Source organism: Parasteatoda tepidariorum, chromosome 2, assembly GCF_982258835.1.
Source record: "Parasteatoda tepidariorum strain Cologne lab strain chromosome 2, Ptep-v5.0, whole genome shotgun sequence".
NCBI lineage: Eukaryota > Metazoa > Arthropoda > Arachnida > Araneae > Theridiidae > Parasteatoda > Parasteatoda tepidariorum.
In genome coordinates, this window is record NC_141756.1 from 14,211,475 (window position 1) to 14,235,091 (window position 23,617).

General features: G+C 28.3%; 1 protein-coding gene across 2 annotated transcripts; it reads right to left on the reverse strand.

Annotated features, from left to right (window-relative positions):
* Nucleotides 1–4,553: 4,553 nt before the first annotated feature.
* LOC107455927 (pentatricopeptide repeat-containing protein 1, mitochondrial) lies at nucleotides 4,554–23,363 on the reverse strand. 2 transcript variants are annotated; one of them, XM_087156884.1, is made up of 9 exons: nucleotides 22,782–23,363; nucleotides 19,762–19,896; nucleotides 17,416–17,625; nucleotides 16,287–16,397; nucleotides 13,475–13,926; nucleotides 12,106–12,334; nucleotides 10,218–10,334; nucleotides 7,113–7,301; nucleotides 4,554–4,777 (listed from the first exon to the last, which is right to left on the reverse strand). In XM_087156884.1, the coding sequence occupies exons 1-9, from the start codon at nucleotides 23,229–23,231 to the stop codon at nucleotides 4,580–4,582; spliced, it is 2,091 nt and encodes a 696-aa protein (XP_087013010.1). In that variant the 5' UTR covers nucleotides 23,232–23,363; the 3' UTR covers nucleotides 4,554–4,579. The 2 variants fall into 2 exon arrangements, with proteins under 2 accessions (XP_087013010.1, XP_015929142.3); XM_016073656.4 differs by lacking the exons at nucleotides 4,554–4,777; nucleotides 7,113–7,301 and adding an exon at nucleotides 7,949–8,056 and having other exon boundaries at nucleotides 22,782–23,361.
* Nucleotides 23,364–23,617: the final 254 nt, after the last annotated feature.

The window sequence follows — 23,617 nt, forward strand, 5'->3', positions numbered from 1 at the left end:
TATATCTATACAAATTTCGAAAACAAAACTTAGTAGAGAAATATTTTTCCAAAAAATATTCTGCTGAATATTTAGCCAAGCATTCAGCCAACTTAATTTTTAACTAAAGGGTTCAATACTCCTTACATCCCTAATTTTAATACGATGTTATTGCAACGTGAGAAATTCGCAAAGTGGAGAAAAACATGGATTTTTAAACGGCTCGCCGTTTGTAATTTTGGTTTCAATTTTTTGTTGCTTAGGTGATTTTTTTAGGGCAAATAAAAAACGTTTACTGTAAATCTAAATTAAATCTAATAATTCAATAAAAGGAAATATCTAAGGTATATTACCAAATAAGTATTGATTCTTAATTTGAATATAACAGTTTTGTTTTTATTTTACGCTTTTGTTTAAACCATATAAATTTTCTTCAATTAAAATATTTAGTTTGAATTTAAATTAATTTTTATATATTTAATTTTTTTTTAAACTTTCACTCTGTCACCATTGCAGTTTTTTCATTGTGAGAATTTATTGTAAAATGAACATTTGTATTGCATGATTTGATGAAAACCAACAAACATTTTTCTCCAAAGTTTATTTATTTGTTTAATTTTTGAATGGGATTTTTTTTAAGAGTATGTTTTTTATTATATTGGAACAAAATCTAATAATTTAAAGCATTTAATTTTCTGCAAATTTATTACTAAATTCACTGATAGGTATTAAACCTCAGGTATATATCTATAATCAATCTATAGGTAATAAGCCTCAAATCTGAGATACAATTTGCTTTCCAAACTTAAATGCAACGTTGACTTTGATTTGTAATAAATTTGAAAAAAAAAAGTGAGAGAGAAACAGCTATGAAGATTTCAAAAGGTTACAGTAATTTTATCTTAAGTATTTTTATAAGTATAACTTTTGTTTATTGATAATTTTAAATTACGTAAAAAATTTATCTCTGCACACCGGATATTCAATTTAATTTCTTTTAAATTTTAATTTAATGACAGGAAAGAAGGGTTTCTAGGTATCAACACACACACACAAAATAAAAAAATGTGATAATTTGTAATCTTTTAGTTTTTCTAGTTTTACTTGTATGTTATTTTATTTTTTTCATTCTTTGTAATCTTTACTGTATTTTCGTTATTGTTTTGTATCTTTGTTGTTTTGTATCCTTGTTGTATCGTATCCTTGTTGTATCAAAATAATTAATAAACATAATTACTTTGAATCATGAGTAAATTTTAATAAAATGTTTATTGAAAATTTTCTTTTTTTAAATTGAATAGTTCTGTGGTATATTTATGTATAAATATACTTTTTTTTTTTGCTTGCACACTACTGTTTAAACTTATTAATAAACTAATATAATGACATAGTATTAAATTTGATGTACAAAAATCTGTTCTGCACATACTTATGTGTAGTGATTTTTATTTTATTTTTTAGAACATGGCATATTATCTGATTGGTTGCCTTCATATTCTTTGTGGAATCGAAAATTTTTTAAAGTTACATATTTTTGCTTTATTTTTTTGTTTTGTCTTTTTTTTCTTCTTTTTTCCACCATTCTCTTTATTCAACCATTATTTTTTTTATAGCTATTGATTAGCTGACCTGATTTATGGGTTATGACTACTAATTTTCAACTCCATAGTTTCGTAATTTTGAACACAATCCAGAAGATACCCTCATTTGCATTTCATGGAGAGGAAAAGCAGGATAATCTCCCACGGTTAGCCTAACCGCAATGATGGGATTTGAACCCGGTTCCCCTCATTTGAAGGCAAACGCTCTGCCATCACGGCTCTTTTCCACCATTTTGAAAATTTCTTAGTTTTTGCTGGGAAATGGCTGTAAATATGTGATAAAGCTGTTCTCTGATAGATTTTAAAGTTACAGGGGGAATGAGAAATTTTACAAGCAATCTGGAAAAACGTTCATTTAAATATTTGAACATTGAATTTTTTTTAAAAAGGGTTTTCTTCTTTAGAAATTCTGAAAAATATATTTAATGTATTTTTCAGGTCATTCCATATTTTTAAATTTCATTTCAATAATTTAATTTGAATCATTTATCTAATTTATACTACTGTGTCACTATTTTAAATTAAATATAGTTAAATCAACTGAAAAACATCTAAAAAATGTGTGGTTTTATTTGAAAATTTTTGACACACAATTAAGAAATTTTAAACTTATGATACAATTACTAGAAATAAATTTGATAATAAAATATTAAATAAACTTATTATTTTTTACTTTTGGATATGACAGGAAATTTCTTAGATCAGAATTGAAGATTAAAAAAAAATAGTGCGTGGAGTTCCTCCGCGCGGAAGAAGTTAAACTTCGCAACTTGCGACATTAATTGTAGAAGAATCACTAGTTCTATTCAACGACTCTTTTTCCTGCTCCGCTTGCTTCCATGCTCTGTAATCACGGTAATGTAGTGCATTTTTCCCTCGTGGACCTCTTGAACCAGTGGAAGTGCTTGTGGTTGCCTGAAAATGTATTTGTATTAATAATGTATGTGAATGCGTCATAATGTAATTTCAGAAGAGAAAACCTAACAATTAATTGATATTCACAAGAGACGTACCTTGACATAACCTCAAATCCATCGCATTGTCCGTGGGATTGTTTTCACTCATTTTTTACAACTGTTATCCACTAAATTTGAAAATAAAAAATACTACCCTATCAAATTATATGTGTATCTAAACACACTAAAAAAATATTTATAGAAAAACAATACTTTTATGCTAGTGAGAACCAAAACAATATGGAAATGAATGAGGGAAAACTGGATCCTACCACGTGATTTTCCGGCCAATAAAAATGCAGCGTTAAACATTTAACGCAACCTTGTTGGAAGTCGCATAAGAAGTATAACTTCAAAAAAAGCTAGTCAGGCTATTAAACCTTTTAATACTTAGTAGGAGGCTTCGCCCCCTGCTCGCTAGCGCTCGCCAACCCCCGGAACTGCTTCGCAATCCGATGCTCGCTTATTAGATACGTTCTTAACGTCTCGCTTTTGTATACTTTTTTGAACACTGAAGTTCCGAAAACTTTTCACTGTAGAAAATTCTTTACCTGTGCATTTCAATATTAATTTGAAATTGAAAACAGTTTGCATATTTTTCTTATTCACACTATTCTAAATTTCGGTTGTTGAGGAAAGTAACTTTTGTTTTAAAGTCTTTCCCACCAAAGGGCTAAAACCATGTGTTGTAAAACAATATGAAATAGTACTGAACGCCGGATGTAAAGCATCGGCTTCGATGAAGATAATTCGGTGAGAATTCACCCGATTAGACATATGATACTCACTACGTGCTCTTGCACGCCGAAGCCTATCAATTAAAACATATTAGCGTTTTATATAATATAGATTAGCCATATGATGCTCACTACGTGCTCTTGCTCGCCGAATCCTATCAATTAAAAATGAAAACTGTTGCCAACGTGAGAAAAGAAATTTCATCGGTTTTATTGATACATACGTATTAGTGTTTTATATAATATAGATTGTCATTGATAAGAAAGAAAAAAAATGATATCTATAGGCAGTTTATGTCAAAAGAATTTTTTTGGTGCACTTTTATGTACTGTGAGTTCTAAATTGGTGATTAAAATAAGCCGGCTCATGAGCAGCACTCTACCACTTAGCATGCTTTCAACATTAAAATGTGGATAGTTATAGGAGTTGGAGTATTTAAACTTCTGTCTTGATTTTCAAACTGCATTGAAATTGCGAAAAATATCTTTATTGTAATCTCCATGTGGAAATTATTATGGAAGGAGAAAACAATGTAATACATTTCCATACCATATGACTGAGCAAAGGAAGGAAGGAAGGTTTTTCACATGGAACCTAGACAGTATCGTTTTTATGCATATACGCAACGTAAGAGTTACTTTTTATAAATTGTATTGAAAAAAGAAACTAAGCAAAAACATAGCATTATATATTTCTTTAAATAATATATTTACCTGTAAAAAGTGTGAATTTCCCCCCTATATTGCATGCAAACAACAATAATTTGAATAGCAGAGATGATTGTGCTCCGGAATTCCGAATATTTCGCTGATCGTGATCCGTAAATCCAAGGTTCAGAAGTTTCAAAAAATCATCGATCACATTTATGTATAAAAATTCTTGTATATTTTATTTAATAACATCTCTTTCATTTGTAAATATTTTTTCTCATAGAATAATAAATGTGATTAAATATAAAAGTAGACTAATACATAATTGTTCATTTAAATTATACTGAATGTAATTTATTTAGAATTTAATGTTTTGAAAATATGAATGATTTAAATTTATAAAGACATTAATTTTTTGAAATGCCACATTAATGGTTTTACTTAAGAAATTTTCAAGATGTTTGAGTTGGGCTCACAATCACCCCTGGAATCACCAGGAAAACTTAAAAAGTCAACCAAAATCTATTTTTCTATGTTAAAATGAAGTTTTCTTTAAATATGCTTGACCACCACCAACTCCGTTTAGTATTTGTAATTAGTTAAATAAAGTAATAAGTGTGTTATGATTGTTTAAGGAACGAAATAAAAAAATTATTTATTCAGTTCTTGGTAATATTTTACAAGGTTCAAGAACAATTTTTTCAACAATTTCTGTTTTATATTGAGACCACACATTTTCTTCATTTTCGAATTTCATACTTGGCAACCAGGTATCGTAAAATTCACAGAATTCTTTGTACAATTTAGAAAAGTTTTCTCTTTTAAAGCATTGATGCACCTTTTTTCCATGTTCCTAAAATAGTTAAACAGAAAATATATAGACGAGTAATGAAACACATGTTATTCAGAAACATAAAAAAGAAACATTTAAATTGATAATATTAAAAAGTTTGAAGGCAATTCTGTCAAAACTTAGCTTAAAAAACAAAACACGTATATTGACTTTTTCTCAAATCAGATGCGATAGATAAATAATTATCGTGATTTTTGAACAATTATCAAGTTTTCCCTTAGAACAATTTAAACAATTTTCATTCTTTCAAAAAGTAAATGTATAGCCAGATTGGCTAAAAAATTTAAATAACAAAGCACCATTCCCTCCCTTAAAAAAAAAAAACAGGTATTGCATTTGAATATGGATAATTTGCAAATTGTAGGTTCTTTTTTTTTTATTCATTTGCGAATTAGTCTGAGTAAGATAATATATTTTCAATAAATAAATAAAAGCAAAATTATATATAAAAAAAAGACATTAAAATAAAAAAAATACCATAAATCTAACACACAAATTCAACCAACACACATAGTTCGGAATGATATTAAGTATTTAAGAGGCATTTTTTTAGTGATTAAAGCAATTAATTTATTTTTTATGATCTTGGGATGGTTAACTTCAACAAAAACCTTCAACAAGAAGTTTTCCAACCGATAATCATAGTACTAATTTTTTGTTTGTTTTATAAAACTATTACATATTGTTAAATCTAACACTGTACTTTTTTATAATTTTACACAAATAATCTACTTGCTAATACAAATAGACTCCATGATAGGAAAAAGTAAAAATTTATAAAAATTAACTTTCCTGGAGGTTTACTATTTTTTCAAGTTATTATCAAATTCTGCTGAAACTGGAACCGATATAAGTAGATATCTGTATGGCTGCCATTCCCCTAAGTATTAAAAGAGACATTTAGGCTGGTGTGAGGTGTAGGAATGGTGTTTTAGTATCCTGTGTGTCCTTTTCAAGGATGTAGTCTACCCTAATTTTATTTTGAATATTGGCTCAGACTTATCAATGGCAACTAGGGGCGAAGTAGAGCTCATTCATTTGTCCATTTTCTGGGAAAAGATATAGGCCTGGTGGATTGGTCAGTTAGATCGCTAGAACTCAACCCTATTTAAATGTGTTCTCCAATCCTTGGGCCAAGGACTGGTTCATGGATCGAATTTTACCGGCCTGCCTATTGAGCATTAAATTATCTACTGTGGTGTATTTCTCTTGGGTTTGTACAACTTTCTCTGGATGAGAGGTTAATGCATGTAATTGTATTAAATTCGAAGGCCTGTTTAAATACAATTAAATAAAAATTATTAAACAAAGAAACATCATCTAAAGTTGCACTGATACATCACATGCAATTGTATTGAATTTGAAGGCCTGTTTAAATACACTTAAATAAAAATTATAAAATTAGAAAACTATAAATATAAGCTATTAACACCCCTCTCTCCATCTCTCAGAGAGCTGTGGGGAAATTTTCAAAATTAGCTGGTCTGAAGGGATAGAAAGGTTGGAGAGCACTGTTATAGAGCAAGTCAGTGAAACTGTAGGAAGAGCAATTAGAACTTGTCACCCATTCAAAGCTCAAAAAAAGTATTGCTGAACAAGTAGGGATGATCTGCTAAATTGCCTTTTTTTCTATGAAGAAATCCCTGTAAGTCTGTACATCTGAAAGGGGCCATACTCCTATCAAACTATTTTTTTTTTGTTAGATTCTGCAGCCACTGTTTTATACCGAAATGTCATAGAGTTTCTAATTCTCTCGCACATTTGTTAAGAATTTTTGTTTTTTTTTGCAGAAAATATAATTTAGTGTATAGGCATAGTTTAAAAAGCTGGAGATTTCTAAGATAAATAAAAAAACAGCAATTATATTGTATCTACATATTAGGTAATAAATATAAAAATTATATAATAATATTAATTATATAAAATATTAATAAATATAAAAAAATCATCAAAATCCCTTGTTTTACTTCACAGTATTGTATATGATAACGATAGATGAATGAAATTTGAAGCTTATAAATGAATGAAATTAAGTAAATGATTATTTTACAACTAAATAATACAAAAGAATTTTTTTTTGGTCAATTGCAAAAAAATCGGACATTAAATTATTAAGGCAACGTTCATATTATATAATAATTTTAAAATGTAATAAGATAAAAAGCAAAAGAGCATTTAAAAAACACTACAAAAAATCACTTCACTTTTTCTTTATGTAATGCTCTTGGTGAAAAACACAAGTTTGTAAATTGTGAAGAAAAGTATAATAGTTGCATGGGATAATTATAAGATGAACAAATTGTAAATTGCATACTGTATTAAATAGTATACTCACCATATCAATTATATTTTTCTTTGCAGTTTGTAAAGTTTTATCTAACTTTCTCAAAAGTCGCTCATTTGGTTTAATATCTTGTTTTTGCATCAAAACTAAAATGTGTTGCAAATATTCCAAATCAAAACTTGTACAAGCATTTGCCAAAAGAGCTCCTGCAATTTCAATATTTGGGCAAAATCCTAAATTCTATAAATGAAAGGAAGAAATTAGAAGTAAGTACTAAATCACATTTTAATAAAAATAATTTAAGTATCCTCTTTGTCAATTGAGAATTTCATTTAGAATTTTTTGCACTTTTTTCTTCTACATACTAAACTAGTTTCTTTTATTATAATTATAAGTAAAAGTGACGCCCGGTGGCTGAGTGGTAGCGCTTCGCGCTCCAGTTCCACAGATCCCGGGTTCGATCCTCGGATCGGGCTAGGTTGACTCAGCCTTTCATCCCTTCAGTGGGTCGATAAATGAGTACAAAGCATGCTTGGGAACTAAACACTGGGGGTTCCGCGCTAGGCTGACCACCTAGCTGGAACATCTGCTCCTGCCTCCTAGAGCCCAAGGTCAAGAAAACTGAGATGAGCACAGTAGGCCTTGGCCCTCTATGGGCTGAGTTATAAGTAAAAGTGGCATATGGGAGTGAAAACTGTATACAAGGGTTTCTCTAAATGCTTAATATTTATAAGGCTAACTACTTGGATATTAATAATTTTAGATTCTTTACATTTTAAAACAGGTTTTTATCATTCAACATGATTATTCCTTTTGTAAAAACTTTGTATAGTGCAGTTTGTCTCTATACATAAATAATTAAAAATAAAAAAAAAGTGCAAGTAGTTCAATAATAAGTTGTTTTAGGCTATATTTATATGTAATTTTTTTAAACTTGTACAAGCATTTGCCAAAAGAGCTCCTGCAATTTCAATATTTGGGCAAAATCCTAAATTCTATAAATGAAAGGAAGAAATTAGAAGTAAGTACTAAATCACATTTTAATAAAAATAATTTAAGTATCCTCTTTGTCAATTGAGAATTTCATTTAGAATTTTTTGCACTTTTTTCTTCTACATACTAAACTAGTTTCTTTTATTATAATTATAAGTAAAAGTGACGCCCGGTGGCTGAGTGGTAGCGCTTCGCGCTCCAGTTCCACAGATCCCGGGTTCGATCCTCGGATCGGGCTAGGTTGACTCAGCCTTTCATCCCTTCAGTGGGTCGATAAATGAGTACAAAGCATGCTTGGGAACTAAACACTGGGGGTTCCGCGCTAGGCTGACCACCTAGCTGGAACATCTGCTCCTGCCTCCTAGAGCCCAAGGTCAAGAAAACTGAGATGAGCACAGTAGGCCTTGGCCCTCTATGGGCTGAGTTATAAGTAAAAGTGGCATATGGGAGTGAAAACTGTATACAAGGGTTTCTCTAAATGCTTAATATTTATAAGGCTAACTACTTGGATATTAATAATTTTAGATTCTTTACATTTTAAAACAGGTTTTTATCATTCAACATGATTATTCCTTTTGTAAAAACTTTGTATAGTGCAGTTTGTCTCTATACATAAATAATTAAAAATAAAAAAAAAGTGCAAGTAGTTCAATAATAAGTTGTTTTAGGCTATATTTATATGTAATTTTTTTAAATTTCTAGCAGCAGCACTTGATGTGTATATCATTCACTGGAGTGTAAAAACACGCCTTAGAGACCCAGAAGGAATAATAACAAATAAAAAATAAATGAATAAAACCATTAAAAAAGTTGAAATACAAAAACAATTAGAACAAAGGAACATGAAATAGAATATCAACAATAGAAAGATAAACAGAAAATCAGTCAGTTAGCAGTGCCGGCAGCTGTTCTCTAGCATTCCAGTATTTGTCATAGATGTTGCCAGTAACTGCAGAGCGAACCCCCATATGCTCAGTATTCATTGGGGGGTCCTCCCCGCACAAGACACAATTTGGAGAGGGAAAGATCTTAAGTCTATGGAGGTGAGCGGCAAAGCAGTCGTGCCCGGTTTCTAACCTAAAGTCAGCAACCATAATGCAGCTCGGATGATCAGGAATTTCATTCAAAGTCTCTTTCCAGGCCTTGTCACCAATTTGTTCAATTAAATTATTTTCATAACTCTTATTTATCGTATTTTTAATTATTCTATTTATGGAAGAGTAAGGAATTTCTCTCTGGTTACTCTATAAAATGTCAGTTCCTCTTTTAGCTAGAAGATCTGCCATCTCGTTTCCATAGATATTACAGTGAGAAGATACCTACTGTAACACAATATTCTTTTTTAAGCACAAAAGTTTAACAAGTAATTAAGATAACATAGTGGAGAAATAAATAAGATAACAATACAAATTGCATATCGATAACTTTTCATAAGTTAAGTTCTTTCAAATATTTGTTCATTACCAGATTCAAATCTGCTTTATTTGAACAACTACTAATAATATCAAACAATTTTGAACATTAAAACTTTTTCTAAAAAAAAAAGTCATCCTCTTGTCTAGTGTGAGTTCTGAAAAACAAATTTTAATGTTACTAAAATCTTTCTACATGCATCATACTACATTATTTTGTACAAAATGATTTAATGAATAATTTATATTTAGTACAGACCATTATAAAACAAATAAAAAAATGTGTCAAAAATTATAATATTAAAATTTGCTATTTTTATTGACATTATAAGCTACAACTAGCTTAAAGGTTATTTGAAAGCCTATTTATTACATAGCCACATAAAATTATTCTTAAATTAATGCAACTTTTTACATCCTTCACTGTTCCTCGATTGTAGATACTAAACATTGATATCATATTTCATGAAAAAATTCTTGTTTTAAACAATCTGTAACCCTACTAATTGGAAACAGTGAAAAAATTTCATGAATAAATTCCTAGTCTAAGATTCTATATGTATACAAAATTTCAGCAGGGTTGGTGAGTGACAATTATCGTACTCATTTTGCATTGCTTCAAATGTTATGTATCGTGACAAAAATATTTCTGAAAAAAAAAAAATATTCAAACAATAATTAATTCAAACAATAATAAACAATAATAATTTTTTTTAAATAATTAATGTACATTGAAATAGCGTTGACTTACTTTTAAATCATTTAAGTATGTAAGAGCTTGACTGTAAGTCCGACATCCTGTAGCTAAAACACCAAAAGTTATAACATCTGGACAAAGGCCCCATTTGCTAACTAACTCCAAAACTTGCTGAAATTATTTAAAAAAAAAATGTTTATTTATCTTATGATGATGCAAAAAAATAAGGTTTAAAATATAAATAAGCCTATATTTTAAGTAAACAATCATAAACACAATAAATAATAAAATGATCTTCTTAGGAGTATGAGTTATGGTTTTCACAATTAATCAATAGACAACTCCTGATGGGCAAAGTCTTAAACATATTGTAACGCCAAATTTAAACATTTGCCTTAATGTTATAGCTGAAAAAGAAGTTCAAGTTCTATTTTAAAATTAGTTTTGCTTTTTCCTGTATGAGGTAGAGCAAAAGCAGAAAGCAGTTTCATATGATGTTGATCAGCATCAAGGAAAATATTTATGTTTTGATTATAAGGTTGGTTAACAGGTTACTTTGCAACTAAAATAAATAAATAAAAAAAGAAAAGAAAAAAAAAGAAAAGGAAAAAAAAAAAGAAAAATAACAAAAATTCAAAGATCACACATTGTTTTATTAGGCCTATAACATTTCACATTCTATTGTAACAAATATTACATGCAAATTCTTTATTTAAGTTTTGTTTATTCTTTATTCGAGCTTTATTTAACATTTTCATTCCTAAGACTTATCATAACTATTTCCAAGACTTATATAAGATGAGAATCATATTAAACACCTTATATAAAACAGACTTATAGTGCCAAAAAATTAAAAATTATTTTGCGAGATCTCAATAATTCCTAGAATATTTTATAATCATTGTAGGATTATGTAAAAGGCAGTAAACAAAATGTATTTATTTTAAACAAAAACTTACAAATTTGAGGAAAAAATTAATAATTTTGAACAGAAAGAGGAAAAAAGCTATTGAAAGGTACTCTCATATGACTGCAGCATCAATTTTGCTAGTTAGTGGACAGTGGTTGAAAGGTACAATTTGAATCACTGATCCGAAAAAAATCTTTCAAAAATTTCAACTATATCATTCAAGAGAGAGGTTTGAAAAATTGAACTTTTTCTTTGGTTGCCATTGTTCCTATACATACCAGCTATAGACAATAGGTAATTCTGTTTTATCAAATATTGTAAATGATAACATCATTGCAACAAATTGAGGGAGAAATAGTGCTAATTAATTTAGGAAAAACATGAAAAATTGAAAAATATTAAGGCCAATGATTTGATTAATATTGGTAATAGCTACCATCAAAAAGAAAAAAATAGTTATTTACTAAAATTCAAAATTAGAAATGGTAACATATAATTTAGTAGAAGCAGAAAAAATTATCATACTGACATCAATGATGCCAAATTGTTTTTGCCAATACACTTTCGATAAAAGAATAGAATTTAAACAGACGATAAATGATGACATTACAGACTTTTATGACAGAGGGCATTAATTAAAATTTATTTAGACCCATTTAACTAACTCATATTTTGACAAACAATAACAATTGTCATATAATGTTAAGCAATTACATACCTTTTAAGAATATTAAAAACTATTAATCACAATAAAAAATGCTTAAATTAAAAATGATAGCTAAATAATGACTAAATTAAAAACAATAGAAAAATAAATTATGAGAGCAAACTATTTTAAGCTATTTTATTTAGCATAAAAGTAACATAATTAATAAAAAAGAGAACTTGCTCTAAAAACAAGCTTAGGATAATTTTATAAACTATTAATAAATGTTGGTTTATTCAAAACAAAAATATAAAAATGCAGTTTTAATTTAAAAAAAAAGAATAATTACAAATATTCTATTGTAAAATTAATACAATAATAATAACCTTAGCAGCAAAACCTTCATGTCTAAAAATCCTTCTTTTCATCAGAATATTGAAGAATCCAATATCAGGTGAGACATTATAAATATCTAAAAGAGTGATTAGTTCTTCTTCAATCTCAAAATATGGAGGTAAGCTTTCTAAGAGAAGGGTGAAAGTTTTGATGGAAGGTTTTATTTCATCTTTCTTCATATCTTCAAGGAATCCTTTGGCACCACCTAACAGAGCCATTCTGAAAATTATAAAAAAATAATAATAGTAAATATTCAATTAAAAACATTTTTTTATGATATTGCCAATTGTAGTATGATAAAAACTATGGTAATTTAAAGATAGTCAACTGATAGTATCAAGCACAGCTATTGATTTTTCAAAAAAAAAAATAAGGGAGAGCCATACATTTAGAAAGACATGAAAAAATATACAAAGATATTTTTAATGTTTTATAATATTATACTTCAGTAAAATTTGTACCAATGATTAAAAAAAACTTCAATAAAATATTCATTCTCGCTAAAAAGATTTTCTCTTTAAATAATATTTTGTAATCTAATAATGACCTCCTTTAAGAACTAAATAGAAAAAGCAGAGCTACATTTTTACTAAAAGCAGATGGCACAAAAATTATGACATTTGTCTATATCTTAAGCAAATATGGTTTGGAAAAAAATGACTTACGAAGTACGCATATAAATCAAGTAAGCCTGAATATTTTGAAGTAAATCGGATATGTTAGGACATTTTTTGAAAAGATTCAGTTGGAAAGAACAGATTCAGATTTTAGTTAAAGAAAGCTCATCATATCCCCTGGTGTAATTTTTAAGCCTCCCCCCCAAAAAAAAGAGCGCCATCAGATTAATGTTGGTATAATTATATTATATAATTATATTAACTAAAGGGAAAAACTAGATAAATTCTGGAATTAGTTCAAATCAAAAGTCTAATTTGACTGCACTTCCAACTTTTATTTATTCAATAAAACTTTCAAACAATAGAAATCAGGGATGTGGTATAATTTTCATGCGGGAAAAAAAAGAGCGCCAGCAGATTTATGTAGGCATAATTATATTATATTATATAACTATATTAACTGAAGGAAAAAATTAGATTAATTCTGGAATTAGTTCAAATCAAAAGTCATATTTGACCACACTTCCAACTTTTATATAACTATTAAAACCTCTAAACAATAGAAATCAGGGATGTGGGAAAAATTTGTGTTTTACTACCTATGCAATATGTATTTTTTCGAATTAAAAATTGTCTTTTATTATTTAGGTTGCAAATGCAATCATTATAAATATAGTTATTATAGAAAATTATTACAATTAAAAAAATATTCCTAGGTGTGATAAAAAAATTCATGACATACCTATCACTAGGAGTTTTGATTGCTTTTAGATCTAACACATCAGTTGAACCTTCAGGTCTTACTCCCAAAACACTAGGGGAAACTGTTGTAACCTGTAAGCTAAAAGAAGGATCTGGTGCTTCAATTATATGAGATGTTGATTGCTCAGAATCTTTTTTCTCAAATGTCTTAGAATTAAGTAGTTTTTCGGTGTTATCAATAACCTCCGAAGTAAGATCTTCAATGTTCTCGATTTTGCCCGAGCTTTCAATTTGTAGGATAGGTTTAGGTTCACTAAAGGTGATTTCTTTTCTTTTAAAGCCATATGGTCTTTTTAAGTAATTACTCCAGTGTTGGAGTAGAAGGCAAGAGATTTCGTCTGGACCAATACTGCAATCACGAACAGCTCTCAAAAGAAGATTGCATGTAAAAACATTAGGCATACATTTCCGTTCCTTCATTTTACGCCAAACCTAAATAAAGGAATTAGAAAAGTTTCTAAAAATAATAATAAATCTACAAAAAAGATGGAGTAAGTAATTCATACTAAGCAATTTGAAAATCCTGATGTATAATCTAATAAAAAAATACCATAATTTTTACAGATTTTGAGACAAAGTTTTAATATAATTTAAATATAAAACAATTGAAAGGATAATTCCATTCCTAATTAGTCTAATTGTTATTCTTCATAAAGAAGATCAAATTATATTTGAAATAATAGAAGAATTTAAATTTTTGATTAAATGAGGTGATAGCAAGATTTTAAGCAATATACTAGTAAAATTAGGATGAAGTAGTAAGGCTGCATAAATTTACATAATAAATTTAAAAAAAAAAAAAATTTTTTTTTTGAAGCCAGTTTTAAAATCTGTAAGCTTTACTTCACACTCATTTATTAATATATTTATTGGTATTTAATTTGCACTTAAGAGTTCCATACCAAACATTAAATGAAAGACTATATTCAATGCATTCTTAACACAAATTCTAAATAAATATTACTTCCATTTAAAAAAATTTCACAATGAAGGAAAATTTTGAAATATTGCATTAGTTTCCCTAGTAATTTACAAGCAAAGTAAACATGAAATTACAAAGAAAAATAATTCAGTTATCATTCAAGTATTTTTTAAAAAATAAATCTGAAGTTGTTGTTACAAGATATAAAAGAAAAAAAAAATACAAACAAGCTAAAAATAAATATTAAACATAATTTCAAAATCATTATTATTGAATTTTATAAATATTTTAATTATTTAAGATAAGCAATAATGAGTAACACAATACGCTATTAAAAATTTCAGTTAAAATTCTATAAAAAATTGAACTGCTTTTTTTGGGACTAAATAATAAGCTACGACATATGTAATTTTTTATTGTTTTGCTTATTCTAAGATGAGAAATTTTAGCAATATCGTTTGTGTTTAAAAAAAGACCACATACCGAAACAAAGAAGTGAGCAATTGCAAATGACCCAAAAAGAGAAAGTCTCCTCCATGATCAGATAATAACTGCAGTTGAACTATAGAACTAACATTTTTTATTCCTTCTACTACCATATAGCATTGATGATTTCCCATTTGGAACAATAACAAAATAAATGCCATTCACACTTATAAATGAGCTGTTACTTTCAGTACCAGATTTTAAGCCTCAACATCCTTAATTATCTATACATAATAATAAACGCGGCTGTGTGTGTGTCTGTAATCACAATATATCGCCCCAGAAGCTTCGCCCAGGCACGAAACTCGGCATATAATTGTGTTTTGACGTAATGAAGAAGTATTTTTTTTTCTTTTTCAAAAATTTGGATTAGTTTTTTAGTTATCAGTCATTTTGTAAGAAAATCTATGCTTTTTCATCTTCAAAGAGCCATATTCAAAAAACCATTAAAATTATACTTTTCTCCACTCTTATAAATGTATGCTAATGCTAACTTACAATTGAAATATTAATTTTCGACAACTTAAACCAATAATATACGAAGGAATTAATAATTGAATTGTAAGATTTGCATTAGTTCACATTTATCAACGTGAAGAAAAGTTTAACTTTTCTATTAAAAATGTGGCAACATATTTGATACGTAAATAGAACGCTTCGCTTTGATATATTTGTCGCTGTTCATAATTTTTATACTATCTGTATGCCGACTGACACAAGTTTTATTTTATTGCTGTTTCTTAAATATGTTATTAACTGCGTTTTAATTTTCAGCTATTGGCCAATGATGATTTCGAAAGCAACTTTTGTATAGTTATACAATTTCTAAGGCCTTTTTTTTTTTTTTTTTTTTTAAAAAAAACAACAAGTTTCCACCTGATAGTTATATTATAGGTTAGGTAACCATAGGCCTTAGGTTACCATAGCAAAGTTACATCTTCAAACATCCTCAAGAGCTATAACACATCTGCAGCAGAACTGGATATGAAGACAAAATTGCAGGACAGGAACACTTTAATTGTCCACTAATTTTCAGATTTCCTGCTATGTTTTAAAAAACTTTATATACTTTATAAACTTTAAACACGCAAATGTTCTTATCAAAAATAAATAAAAATAAAACAGTGCCAAGTCTCTTTGCAGTAAATACTAATAAAATATGATTAAGGATGACAAATACAATACAATAATGATAATTGAGATATAGTTTTCTGCATAGCCAGTATTCAGAATTGTAAAAATAAATAAATAAAATTCAGCAGTTTCTAAGAAAACTTGACTAGTGATAACCCATACACTCCAACAAGGATAACCTCTACAAAGCACTTTAAATAAAAATGCACAAAAAAATGCAATAAAAATAATAAACTAAATAAAATAATACTTCAATCGCATGCGTAAACCCAGACTTTTTGTCTTCCACACAACTCATCAGCAAAAAGCTATATGTTGAAACATCAATTTTAATGTCAGCTGCAGCCATTTCATCAACAATCTAGAAAAATAACAGAAATAGTTAAATGGAATAACAGGAATAGGTTAAAAAAACTTATTATAACCAGATCTTCTAAAGAGATTGTCATATGGTTTGCTTTATGTTGCATGAAATAATAAAAACATAATGTTACAAATTTTATATAATACCTTTTGTAACCTATACATGTTTAAGCAGAATATACATCTTAAACAAAATATACATGTCTTACACAAAATATACATGTTTGTGAAGAAATTAATAATTTTTCATAAGTACTAAGATATTTTCAATAGCTATTATTCAAAGCTATTAAAGAAATAAGCATAATAAAATTTGATAAATAAAAATTTAATTTTCTAAATTATGTTTCGATTTAATTTTCTCTGTTAAAAAATTATGCATGATCTAGATTTCGGAATTGAGAAGAAAACTAGTGAACTAAAATGTTGAACATAATGTGTAAAAAATTTTTTACTTCAAAAATTTAAATTAAAATTTTATTTAATCATGTTTTTTCAGGATTATTTTAAATTGAGAATGATTAAGTAGTTGTTTAACTATTACATTATTGTGTCATAAGTTCATTGTTTCTTCAAATGTCCTAGAATAATTTGCAATACTTCATTTTTCCTTTTCGAAAAATTCTTTCAGGGAGGCAGTTTACATTGGTAATAAAATAATAATTATAAAAACATACAAATTTAAATATATAAAGAGTTCTTGTATCAAATAAATTTAATCAATATTAAAATCCCCTTGCTGTAGGGCTAACCATGGGAGGTTTTCCTCCCCATGTAACGCGAATGTAGGTTATTTCCATCAAAAAGTTCTCCTTGAAGACAAATTTTCCCTCATACTTGATCCAGGGGTTCCCATGTCTTCTTTATTGAGTTCAAAATTACAAGGCTATGGAATTGAACATTAGTAGTCATAAACTCAAAACAAGGTCGGTTGTTCAATGATGGTTATAAATACATATTAAATTAAAAGGGAGGAAGTTTTAAATGTTTCAAAATAGCAGGTAAAAGTTTTATACTTGAAAAGCAGTTTCTATGTCCCCGCAACGTCCGAAGGCTTTTATCATAGCATGGTATGTTATTTGATTCATTTCCCAGTTCTTAATTTCAATTTTTTCTTTCAGTGACTTGGCTTTTTTTAGTCCATATTCAGGATAAGGACTCTCTCCACAGGAATTGAAAAGTCCTGTAAGTGTAGCAGGAGAAGGTTTCATTCCACGATCAGTCATCTAAAAATAATAAGAAATTTTAATAACATACTTAAAGAGTTTATCCAAAATCCACTTTTTTTAAGAATATGGCATGGTGTAAGGATAGAATAAGCGATTCCATTTACATGTTATAACGTGTTAAAAAACCATCAAATACACCATAAATTGCAAAGGGGCCTCAAAAGAAATGTTATAACTCAGCCCCTGGGTTGCTTTATTCCAGTGCAGAAAAAATAGCAAGCACACCAACAGATTTATGTAGGTAAATTAAAACCAAAATTTAAATATACATCTAAAATTTATTTTCTATTGTTAATAATAGCTGATGGAAAAGAAATGTGAATAACTCTGAGCTTCAAATTATAGTATTGCTTTCTTTTTTTTGGTACAGATGTTTCATTACTCCTACTCAGACTTAAATAAAATGAAAAACTTTCTCTGCTAACACAAAATCTCAGTGGAATAAATTTCTGCACACATTGATAACTCTTGTAACTAGTTTTGACTCTTTAGTCACCAAATCATTTTGGCGAAATTTGTTTGAAAATCAAGGATTTTTTTTGGATTGTTTAATTTTTATAGAAATCTACATTGATACATGCCTTAGGGGTGAGTTTGGTCAAAAACCAAAATATCTGATAATAGAATTCTAATATTGTTATACGTAAAAAACAATTGTTAAATAATTGAAAAAATACCTGAAATTTAGACAAAGAAAAAGTATGCAGGAAGCATTTATTCACAGAATGTTATCAATGCCTTAGTAAAAAAGTGAACGTGAGTACTTATTAATTGTGTGAATGTAAATCTCAGTGAATGATTTTTAAATCAAGCGAATACAAATCTCGACATTTATTTTTAAAAGCGTGTGAGTATGAATCTCAATATTTGATTTTAAAATCGTGTGAATACAAATCTTGATGTTTGATCTTAAAATGATGTACATATGAATCTCAATGCTTGATTTAAAATTGCATTCATCCGAATCTTGATGTTTGTTTTCAAAATTGCCTGAATACTGCTTTTAATATTTGATTTTAAAATCTTAAAAACGAGGGAATGCGAATATCGATGTTTCATTTTAAAATCACGTGAATATGAATTCCAATGACTAGTTTTTAAGTCACTTGAAGACAAATCATAACAGCGGTTTCTTAAATCATGTGAATACAAAACGCAATATTTGATATAAGATTGCGAAAATAAAAAACAGTATGTGTGATCTTAAATCAAGTAAACAGAAATCAAAATGAGCAATATTAAATCATGTGAATTTAATTTTTAATCGGGACAAATTTTTCGCACGTTCATGAACATTATATGGATTCACTCCTAATGTGAACTTATCGCATTGATCAGCCATAACAAAAAGTTTTGATAGTTTGAATATAATTCTTTATTTGGTCTATCATTAAAAAAATAATATTATGAATGTGAATAATAATATATGGATAAAGAGATTTGGAATTCTTTTTCAAAATAAGGACCCACTTTCAGTAAAAAGAGACCTAGAAATATGGAAGGCTAATTCTAAAGTCAAGCGTTAACACTGATGGTGCGAGGATAGAATATAAATTTATTTTGCAAAATCATTAAATAAGGCAGCTTTAAATGAACAAAATTGTTTAGTAAAAAGCTTCTTGCTGATGTTATGCTAAAAAATTAAATTTTTTTATACTCACAAAAATGTCTTATATTTTCTTTCATTAAACTTTTTTATTAAAGATATAAAAAACTTTAAATAAAACAAATTAAATAATATTAAAAAACTAATAGAAAAAAATATAGACACATCAATTTAGATTTTTGATAAATTAATGTGTAATAAATAAATAAATTTTAATACATTTTGATGTCTATGAAAGACTCTTGTTAGTAATGTTGAAAAGAACATAAATACTGAAAAATGTCATACTTCAAAATGAAATTCAAGGACTTTAAATCTAAATTAGTAATTTAAAGATAATAACATAATACTCTCACAATACTTTCCTACTAACCCAATAAGATAAGTAGAAAAACTTCAATAGCTAAATAAGATGCATTAGAATATTTAAAACAAATAATGTAGATGAGTATTTACTAGAAATACTTTTAGGTATATAAACAAATCAAATATTAATCATCCCATTAAAAATAGCAAAAATATTTTACCTGTCTAAGAAGTTTGAAAGCCATTTCTGTGTAGCCTGCCCTCCCACAAGCACCAATCATAAATGTAAAGTGGTATTTCTGCGGAACCACAAAATTTCTCTTCATCTCAACAAAAAGATCCAAAGCATCTTTCAACTACAGATAAAATTAAAATATATAACATAAATAAAACATGTCATTTCTGTTTCTTTTCAAAAAAAAAAAAAAAAATACAGTCTCAAGAGAAAAATGAGTATAATCCATGGATTAAATAGTAGACTCTTTATCAACTGGAACTGTGTTATTAGAAACTTATCAGAAGGGAAAAAAAGGATATAAGTAGTAGGGTAAGTGATAAGACTTCATTCTTCTCAATTATATATTGGACTAATCAAAACTCGTAATAAAAGTAAATATATATCTAAATATAACATATATATATACAGTCAAACCCCACTTTAGTGAACACGGTTTATAGTGAACTCCCAGATATAGTGAACGAAATGTTCGGTCCTGTGCCTTGCTATACGCGTATAATGTTATTTTTTGTGGATATAGTGAACTAAAAAAGTGAGGAAGTTGGATATAATGAACTTTTTTCTGTCTTCGACTGATTTTTTCCTTCATTTTTTTTTGTAATAATTTTGAAATTTCTACTTCAAAATAAATACATATATAAATGTTTAAAACCATCTTTAGAGGGGAAAGTAGCGATAAGCATTTTTACTTGTTTGCTTCTTTTATCTCACTTTCCAATCCCTAAACAAACCAAGCAGATGTTTCCAATCCAGACACCTGTAAGGTGTCAGTGGGATCAATATTTTTTTCTGTCAGTGGGAATGAGTATTTATTCGTTATTGGTCAAAGGGTTGGACCCAAATATGTGTTGATACGGCCCTCATTTCAACTCTTTCTTTGCTCTCAGTTCAGTTAAAAAAAGTCTGCAAACAAGAGTCTTAAATTTAACTATGGTGACCAGTAAACACATAACATTCTCCATTGATGATAAAATGGGCATAATCAGAAAAATTGAAAATGGATGCAATCAAGTTGATATTTGCAGGGAATATAAACTATCCAAATCTGCAGTTTGTAACATATGGAAAAATAGGCAATTAATAATTTCCGCTCATGAAAAAAATTTAGAAGGCGGAAAAAAAGTTGAGAAAAGCATATTACAAGGATGTTGAAGAAGCATTACTGAAGTGGTTCACCATTCGAAGAAGCCGCAATCTTCCAGTATCTGGACAAATGTCGATGAATTTGCTAAGCGATTTTATGAGACTACTTTTCTGTGTTCGAATGGCAGGTTAGACAGGTTTAAAAAGTGGAATATCAGAAATTCAGGAAAAATTATCTGAGAGTCAGGAAGTGTTTCCATATCTGATGTTGAGGATTGCTCATCAGCTAAAAATTACTAATTTTTTTTGCACGAAGACAAAGAGTAATGAAAAATAACACATTTTTTGCTACTACGTAATATTTTTCAGTCATTTACTTGAATAATGTGCAATAAAAGGGAGGAGTTTGGGAACCATTAGTTAAATTGCCAGCATAACGGATATAGTGAACTCCCGGTTATAGTGAACCAAAATTTCGGCCCCTTGAAGGTTCACTATAGCGGGGTTAGACTGTATATATATTTATTCATTCTTTTGCTTTTGCATTAATTCAACTATTAATGTTTTTATAACAATTTTACATTTTACTCGAGATTGAACTTCTCTAAATCAGGGGACTGTCTAGATTTTTCTGAGAGGTACCTATTTTGTGAAAATTTAGACATAATTTGTGAAAATTAAAATTATATTTAAAAATCAAAACAAAAATATGGTAAAAATATGGATTTATCGTTTCTTAGGAGACGCAAAAATAAAATTTCAAGAAAAAGTATTTTGTGAAATGACCTCGTTTTTCTTAAAGTTGAATTTGTGAAGGTACTGCTAAACGGTGGTAAATTTGGTTTGGACAGACCCCTGTAAATTCAAATTTATTATAACAAAGACGAGGCTACCTAGATAAAGATAAATCCAATATGAAAATGCATAAAAATTATTTATTTGAATATATAACAATAGAAAAAAAAACATAAATTACTCTTAACATAAAATCATCTTTGAAGAAAAATGGCAGCTATTTAGAATATGTGGGCAAAATAACTCAAACAGAAGCGAAGAAAGCAGTTTAAAATTGAATTATAACAAGTGTAAAAACACATCCTTTAAGTAGCTGTACTATCACTGTTCATTCCTTTCACCAAGTTGGTGTCAAACTTGAAAAGTCTGAATATTTTAAACTGTAAACTCTTTTTAAACTGTTGTCTTTAGTGAGGATGCAAAACTAGTTTTCTACATTTTTTTAATAAAAAGTTTGTTAAAATTTATACTACCAGATTCATTTGTGAATTTGCTCATCCTGAAATAAGCATTTCCCTGATTTATCAACAGTCGAATTGTGCACATAAAAAAATTATTTTCATTATCTGTTTAGTAAGGCACCTTTCAAATATTACATAAGCACATTTTTGTTAATTTCATACTCCTCTTTATCAGCAAAAATAAGTAAATTACAAGTCCCTTTTTCTTTGCTTATTCCAATACTTAACCCTTAGTTTCTTCTTTAACATTAACTGCAATAATTTAATTTTAGAATTAAAAAATTTATTGTTGACCTCTAAAACACTTGGAATAAAAATTTTAGGAATATTTTCTTTCCTCAAATTCATCTCTTATTCGAAATACTTCCTACAATCATTTTTGTCTTTATTTTACTGTCTAAGAAAATATTGGTAACAAGATAATTTTATTGCAAATTTCATTTCCTAAAAATTTTTTTTTTAAAAATGTTTGCCCCGGGGGGTGGCTATGAGTTATACCTTTCAAGTTGGCGCCTTTATGTGTTGTTTTTTTAGTTTCTCGAAGACCGCTGCCCAGAAGTTTCCAAGACATGGCGATTATTCTACTACAGATCACGATACGCTAATTTTCCCCTAAAAATCTCTAGTATTAATAAAACCATAAACAGAAAAATATTCTAATTACCCGTTTTTCCTTGACAAGAGTTTTCATTTTTTCTAAGTAAGCTGTAGGATCTCTGTACCATCTGCTAATATTTCGCACCATTGTGCTATCATCAGTCTGATCATTGTCAATTTTGGGCACTTCCCTTATATCTGGATACCACATAGGATCTTTATCGGATAGTTTACCAAAAACATTAGCTCCATCAGTTTTTCTAGGAGAAAATTTTTTAATACGCACCACTCGTTTATTAGTAGATACTTTTTTACATTTTTCAAGAGATTTCTTTAAAGTACCAAATGAATCACTGGAGTCATCTTGATGACTTGGAGCAGTTTCAGTTGAAAAGACTGCAGTAGAATAAGCTTTACGCAATAGACATGAAAACTTTTTATCCTCGCAGAATCGGTCACTGTTTACGAACTTGATTCTATTTAAACCTTGAAAAATTTGCCGATTTGTATAAAGCATTGTATAGCGAATTCTAAAAATTATTAAGGTAACTCACATTAATATGTTGTTAAAATACTTATTTTCAATATTTTGACTAGGAAACACCGATGTTTACTATTGGTATACTTGACCAGTTTGAGATTATTGCTTTAACTAAAAATTTAGCTTATAGCTTATATAGCTTTAATTCTCAACGTTTGCAGTGCCATCTGTACGTTTTAAAGAGAAACAAACATTGAGATTCTGTAACAATAAAATCTCATCATACAATAATAAAATAATGGAAGTACTTCAGAAAATATATTCAATCAATGTGGTCCCCAGTAAATTTTTGATGATTCCAAATAAAAAGCATAAATCAGGTGTTCTTATGAACATATTTTATTTTTGATTTTATGTTGTAA

Coding starts and splice junctions, on each gene's coding strand:
- LOC107455927 (XM_087156884.1), bottom strand. CDS start 23,231: ATGCTTTATACAAATCGGCAAATTTTTCAAGGTTTAAATAGAATCAAG. Junction 17,626..19,761: donor CTTTCAAACTTCTTAGACAG/GTAAAATATTTT, acceptor TATTATTTTTAG/ATGACTGATCGTGGAATGAA. Junction 13,927..16,286: donor GGTTTACGCATGCGATTGAA/GTATTATTTTAT, acceptor TCCTTTATTTAG/GTTTGGCGTAAAATGAAGGA.